Here is a 7,558-nt window from a genome sequence, read left to right as displayed (position 1 = left end):
ATGGTGACTCTGATGCCTTCTCAACTCAACGGGATTGGGATCCCTATCCGACCCGCCAAGCCACAACAGCAACACCAACAGCAGGATCACTCAAATCACCACTACCACGGCGACTCGGCGGTCTACAGCGCCGTCAGGACCCATAAACACTCCCGCTCATCGTACTCTGACGCATCCCCGTTGTCGTCATCCAGGAACAACTCCCTCACTTTCCGCCCTTTCAAGCGTTCGATGCCCACCCCAAACAAGACGATTGCTGTCATCAACGCCAGCGGTCGTCAGGCTGCATCATTCATCAGAGTTGCCACGGCTGTTGGCTACCACGTCCGCGCCCAGCTGCGGAATCTTGAAGGCGTCGTCGCCACCGAGGTCAACTCAAACCCTAATGTCACTGTCCTTGTCGGCGAGTTGTACACGAGGCACAAGCCGACTCCGGACAACAGAGATGTGACAACCAACGGCCCCATTTCCGGTGTTGGTGTAAACCATGACTTGATCAATGACCTCTTCCGCGGCGCTCAGCTGGCTTTCATCAACACCACATTTTATGGAGACGAGTTTCAGATCGGAAAGGCACTTGCCGACGCCGCCAAGAAGGCCGGGGTTCAACACTACGTCTACTCCACGATGCCCGATCATGCCGCATACAAGTCGGGTTGGCCTTCGCTTCCTCTCTGGGCTGCGAAGCACCAGGTCGAGGAGTATGTCCGCTCCATCGGCATGCCTGCTACCTTTGTGTACACGGGCATTTACAACAACAACTTCACCTCGCTGCCCTATCCGCTCTTCTGCATGGAACTCCAGCAGGATGGTTCATTCGTTTGGCAAGCTCCGTTCCACGAAGATGTGAAGCTACCCTGGCTCGATGCTGAGCACGACGTCGGTCCCGCCATTATACAAATCTTCAAGGACGGCCTGGCCAAGTGGCGCACAAAGCGTGTTGCTTTGGCCTGGGAAATGCTGACTCCTCGCGAGGCTTGCGAAGTTTTTGCCAGAGGTGTTGGCCGGCCAGTCAGGTATGTCCGGGGTCCGATTGAGCTGAAGGTCAAGATCCCGAATGGGTACCGCCAACAGCTCGAGGCGCTAGAGAAACTGTTTTCCCTCGGCCACCAAGATCCCAAGAAGCAACCCCCCTACTTTGGGGATGTCGAGCTGGAGGACAACTGTCTCTCTCAGTCCATGGCACTCTGGGAGGGCCCTAGAGGTCTGGAGGAATACGCACAGGAAGCTTTCCCACTAGAAGAGCAGGCCAACGGATTAACATGGATGTTGGAGGAGGAGGAAGAGGCACCCGAGGAGGAAGCGGCGCCAGCAACCCATCTGAAGGATCAGGAGGTGCAGCAAGAGGAGGAGGAGCAGGAAGAGGAAGAGTACGAATACTCAGATGAGGAGGATGAAGGGTTGACGATGAGAGGGCTGAAGAGAGATGAGGAGGAATGGCTCGCATGAGCTCGGGACCGATCAAATGCTCATGACGCGGCACCACTTGGTTTCGATGGCCTTGGGCTCGAACGACTTTAACCGTGTCATTGACACACACACACATACACATTCGATTTAACATTGCATGCGGCGGCGTCCAGGTGCCGAGGATGGTTGAACAACGAAGGGAAATGGTCCGGAAAAAAAAGTGCGTTTGGGGAGTCGATTTTCTTTGCTGCCTGGCGGTAGTATACCTCCCCCCAAGTTGGGGTTGAGTTGAGACCTGTATGAGCGGAGCCTATTTGTGTGATGGCGATGACAGCTCTTTTCCTCGGAATCATTCATATGGGCTGGCATGGCGTTGCGTGGTTGACAAAAACAAAACAAAAAGGGTAGCTTGTGACATGATGCATAGCTCCCATGCGATGATTTTCTGGTTTTGGAGGGCTTTTGGTTAACTTGATGACGAAAGAGCGAGGAGGGATCAAGAAGAAGAAGATAAAAGGGAAAGGCAATAGGCCCAAGCGGTATCTATCATCACAGTAAAAATGAAGGCAATGTCAACTTCAAAAATGATGCAGCCCACGGGAGAGGAGTTTAAAAGACCATGGACGATCGAGAGGGCGCGCAGGCCAGCTGCAAAGAGGGGATTTTCCTCATTTATGACCGCGCTTGTCGTCGGTTGAGCAATGTAACTCCCATGCTTTTTTTTTCCTTGATGCCAACCGCCCCCCCTTGCTCTACGGCGTGGGGGTTTTCTTCCGCGCTCACTTCAAAAAGAGTAAGAGTCGGCCGCGCGCCCCGGTGAGCACGGCTGCACGGCGTGGGATGGATCATGGGGGGAGACGGGCCGGGGGGCGCGGCTTTACCGCCGTGGCCGAAGATTTGCACAAGGGCCCCGGGAGATGCATGGGATGACTTCATACGGTCTGTATCTAGGTTTACGGGGTCTTTTTTAGTTTCGTTGGGCGGGTTTGACCGAGGGCATCATCGGCCGGTATAGATGGTTGTTTCTCGGGACTGTGGATGGTACACGTTGTCTCCCATAATTTGTTCTGCATTGAGACGGGCCGAGGAGTAGCGAGGTCTTTAGCGGCTTGAAATCTGGCCATAGGCCTAGATGAAGAACAGGAGCAACGACGAGATGCTGAAGAGAACCTTGGTCCTATGTCAACGGCGTGTTTCCAGCAGCTCTATCGATCAAGATCCAGCTTCGAGCTGGCGAGATGGTCGTCCTGATGCTTTCCATCGATGTTAATGATGGCGGAAAGATGGGCCGTAAGGGCCCGCGGGAATTCCGAGTGATCACGACGACAATGTTGATGGCAGTCTAGTTCCAATATGCAAGGGCCCAAGGTGTTCTTCTAGAAGCTTTGCCGAGTCAGTCTTGGCCAAACCGGGTCTCGGCCGGTGTATTTTAAGATTGGCTCTTAGCTTTGATATAGATACGATAGATAGGAGAGGGTCCGTTGGGCTATTCTTCGAGCATCCGTATCTGTACCCCATAACCGATAAGAAGAGCCAAGGTTTTATTCTCCTGGCCAAGGGACAGGACCGTTGGGATGAACATGGAGCTACGCTGGAGATTCAATGAAGACTTTTGACACGCCTTGAAGTAGTGAGGCACCTGCTTCTGACGAACTTGATGCATGGTGTACGTCACCCTACCACGCTGATCTACCTCAAAAACAAGCCCGGTTCCACTGGATCTATCACAGCGTAGATCACAGTTTGACAAGATTGTCGGTCAAATGAAGAATCTTCAGCACGCAGCTTTTTGATCCCGGTATGACGATTCGCTGGATTAGAAAACGGTACTCTTTCCAATTCTCGCCCATGAACAAACTTGGAGAAATATCCGTACAAACCACAATGGATTACTACAGCACACTCATCAGGTTCTCGTCTCACACGTTAAATCATCAGCAAGGTGTGAAGCGACCTCCACCGCTTGCTCCTTCTCTTATCGGCCGGGTTCCTGGTGCGGCGACGCGCGCTCATCTGGCTTGACCCCTGATCAGCCCACACACCCGTCACCCGTCACCCGTCCGAGATCCGATGAACGGGTATAGAACCTCCTCCCCTTGCCCCAACAGGCTACTGCGGACTCTTACACTACTATAGCAGATCCTCGACATGCATCGAAAAGACTAATGTATTCTAGAAGCACCCTCCAAGATGCCGCCGGTAACCGTGGCTCCATCACCCCACGTGGGACGCAGTCTCTTACGTTGTTATTGCCCAACAAGGGAGTTCCACGGTGAAAGTACTGGTTCGGGTTTGCGACATCATCCTTGATTCGACGTCCTCGTACCAGAGCTTTTGTTATCGCAGGATTCGGGAATGAGGTTCCGGGTGTGTGCTCCCGGATCGAAACATATCAGCACGGGCACCTTTCATAGACGGCATAGATAAGAGCTCGGAAGGCCCAATCTCTTTCCTTCCGAGATATCCCCAGTGACGATGACCCTTTCCGTCGATATGCGGTGTCATGTATTCCACATTGGCTTGTTGGGCCTCATGTGGCTGCAGCAATGACCTGTTCGCCTCGTCCTACCCACACGTTGCCCTTCTTGTACTACGGTTCCCCGTTCCCCTGTTCTCTGCCCCCTGAACCAGCAGGCAGTGCCGGTGGTGGAAGAGGATACCGGGACCCCCACGGCCGTCGTGCAGCGTAAAACTCTTTTCGGCGGAAGTCTGGAGTGTCGATGACGCCCATTACGTCTTAATTGGTGATGGCCTGGCAGTCAAACACTTACTTTGCATGCCTGCACTTACCCAGAAAGCGGTTGCTAGTCCAGTGTGAACATCCAGCATGGACTACTCCATGTATATGTCGCAACTTCGTAAATCCTCAGACTGTATATCAAGAACCAGACTTCTGAGCCAATGCTACTTGTAAGAATCCCTTGGTCTCTCGGGGAATATGCTACAATGTATTCGTGTACACATGAGGCCGCGGCACGGTGGTCATGGTTGGAAGCTCACGACGAAGATTCGGCAGCTTTGTGTCTAGCCCCCTACCGCTGCCCCTTGATTCCCGATGCAGTATGCTTCGTATGCCTCTGAATTGAGCCCAATGGGCAGAGGCGCGTCTTTCAGTTTGAAAACCCGGATAACCTGGCATCAACAGATGTCGATCCGTACGGAGAAAAGACATGCAGTCTTAGGTGATAGATCGCTCGCTACCATCAAAACGCATTGCCTCTAGAAGCAACCCATTGGCGGGAAGCAGTCACTTGTCCTACCTATGGATGCGTCAGCGTCGGCATGTTCTATTCACTTATCATGTATGTGCGGAAGATGGAATGAGTCCTTGGCTCGGACAAGCCAAGAAATGGATCGAAGCCACTCCACTGCGTCCATAATGACCAGGGACTGACAAGCTTGGTAGTGACCTTCGAAGACACTTCATGGTGCATCGGAAGCGCCCGAAAGTAGACTCTATCGCGGTGGCCTACCTCATTTGCAGCCATCTCCTAGGACTGGACTATTCCCCCCGCCCGTCCCTGACTCCCATTCACTCCGCGGCATAGTAAGGGGGCCGAACACCATGCTGCATTTCCTGATATCCCTTATCCAGGGGATCTAGTCGCAGCTCCTTATCAGGATCCAGCAAGAGGCCGTCAAATTACCAGGGAGAAGCGCACGGAGGGTATTACGTAGATAACTTATGGTAGCATGACCGTAGACTCGTTGAAATAACACCTATCAGTTAGTGTGTTCTTCACTGTCGCCCATGGATGGCTTAGTCTTGGCCTATCTCGTGATTCCAAATTTTTTCATCATTGTTCTAGCACCTGTTATGCTTGTGGCATATGAAGGTTTTGTTTCCCTCGTGAATTGGATTATGATGGCGAGAAGAGTGCCCACCCACTTAGCCACTTTACCTCCACACTCGGCTCCAGACAGCCTTTGATTTCGGAAACCCAGAGTGAAAGAAACGAATGCCAATATCGAGCTTAAACAATTTACAGTGGCCAAATTGTAGTCATGTTCAAGCATCGTCTGTTTTGCGAACACCGTCAGGGCGCGCTCAATGCGGCTTGCGCATGGCTAGCTTAGCAAACGGGACTTGTTTGCTTTCGAATACATGCCGTACACGTTGCGAGACTTTCCAAACTGTGGTATAGTGATGTAAAACTTGGCTCATACTCCTCTCTGATCTCACGCGAGTTACGTCCAAGGAGAGGGGAAGACCCCCCCGAGGCTTGTTAGAAACGACAAAGATCCTTCCGTCACTGTGAGTTTTCATGTTGTCTTTCGACGATCAATTGCTTCTCAATAATTCTAGAACATTGATTGCCAGGGGACTATTGTCGGTCGCAATGGCTTTTGTATGCTCACAAACTCACACATCACGAGGCTGTCCGTCCTGTCGCTCCTTGTGACCCAGTCCAGTTTCAACTTCCGCCAGGTCCATCTAACCTGACGCTAGAAGCTTGGACTTGCAACGGGAGGGAAATTGTATCAATCGCTACCCTTATCCTTGAGCTTAGAAGATGTTGACACGCAGCTGATCTTGGTAGGGCTACCTAATCCCGATCCTCTGATAATTATCCACTGCCAAGAATGCTCGCAAGAACTTTTGCATAGATTTATTAGACGTTTTTTTGGTGTGAGAGAATGTAGAGCACTTGTTTCGGTATGCATAGAAGCTGATGGTGAACAGGCGTGGCCTGGACAGAGATTTCCCTCCTTATCAGCTTGCTCGACTCAAGCTTTAGATTACCCCTGATAAGGAGATTCCCCTCCCGGGGCTCGTAGATAGCAGAAGTGATTTCATGCCAGGCATGATGAGAATCCAATTCGCGGTAATTGCCTGTATCTATTCTTCTACACAAAAAAACATTTGTGCAAACGGTCGTTATGCCCAGCGCGCCTCCGAGTAGCTTATTATGTCGGCCGTCTGCGTACTGTGGACAGTGAATATTTCTCCAGATCTGTCTATCTTTCATCCTACGTCTTCGATGGAATCTGTCCGTATGCCCCCGGCTCTACTTCCCACCATTGCACATGCGCCGGGGTCGCCGGTGTTTCTCTCGTACCAGCGGTTGCCAGAGAAGATGGACATTGTGGCCGCAGCTGTATATTCAACCCCCAACCGCTCCGTGGACATGGACCCGCCAAAGCTAATAGATAGAGCTGGACATTCCAAAAATGGGTAGCCAGCTGGAACGTCCTTCCGTCACAGTGTTTATTGCAAAAAAAATCATATATGTATGCAGACGTAGGTTGTACTTGATGAGCTGCGTTCACTCATATCACAGCAACCTCAGTTCGCCAACGCCAACACCACGCCTTGTGTCTACAGCGCCTTTTGATTTTCCTATGTTTCGTTGCTACTCATTGAATTGATATTTGATGGCACAAGAAAGTAAAGAGTCTCCTTAATCTCGGCGCCCACCATTGCAAGGGTGCGTCCTTGGAGCTGCCCCGGTTCTCACAGGTTAGCAGCGCCTCCTCCAGTACAGAACAACATCGCGGGTTCCTAAACTTGAAAACCAATAAGATGCAGATACTGCTATTATATAGCGCCGGGTGAGGATACATATACTCAGCAGGGGGGCAAAAATAGGAGAACGTCGCTTGCGGGCTTCGAATCCGCAAACTACAGCCAAGGTAGAACATTGCCTAGCACCGGGAGTATTGCCATCCTAAGCTGCTAGGCGACTTTTTCTTTCGACTGTTAACAACGACGGAGGCGAAGCCAGCATATAGACCGTCCTCGCGGAATCCGCATGGACTGCTTTGTAGCATCCTGATGCCGTATATTCGTCTACGGCCAAAGATTCAAGTCTGTTGAGCGTATGCTGCACTACGCGAATCCAACAGCTTCCACACTTGATCGCAAGTCTTAATGTTTCATTTTCCAAGCAGAACTTTGAGAATCTACATCACCATGCTTGGCCGTAAAAAGTTCGACTTGTAGATGCTACTCAAGACCCTGAAAATAAACGGGATACGACGAAGGCTTTATGTGAGTGGGAAGCCATTATCTTGCATCGCACGCTGTCATCGGCGACAAGTTCACAATCAAAGTCATATTTTCCCTACAGTCTCACGTAGAAATACCACCAGATCCATCTTTGGATTCGAAATGCACTTCTTGGAGCCATAGTCACATATGCGAGGC

The 7,558-nt window shown here is 51.3% G+C and overlaps 1 protein-coding gene across 1 annotated transcript; it reads left to right on the top strand.

Moving 5' to 3' along the window:
* Positions 1-1,449, top strand: CORC01_12031 (NmrA-like family protein; the record flags this gene model as incomplete). Its single annotated transcript, XM_022623653.1, has 1 exon — positions 1-1,449. The coding sequence occupies one exon, from the start codon at positions 1-3 to the stop codon at positions 1,447-1,449; it is 1,449 nt and encodes a 482-aa protein (XP_022469815.1).
* Between the last annotated feature and the right edge of the window lie 6,109 nt (positions 1,450-7,558).

Source organism: Colletotrichum orchidophilum (assembly GCF_001831195.1).
Source record: "Colletotrichum orchidophilum strain IMI 309357 chromosome Unknown Scaffold_141.1, whole genome shotgun sequence".
NCBI lineage: Eukaryota > Fungi > Ascomycota > Sordariomycetes > Glomerellales > Glomerellaceae > Colletotrichum > Colletotrichum orchidophilum.
This window is presented reverse-complemented; position numbering and strand designations above follow the sequence as displayed.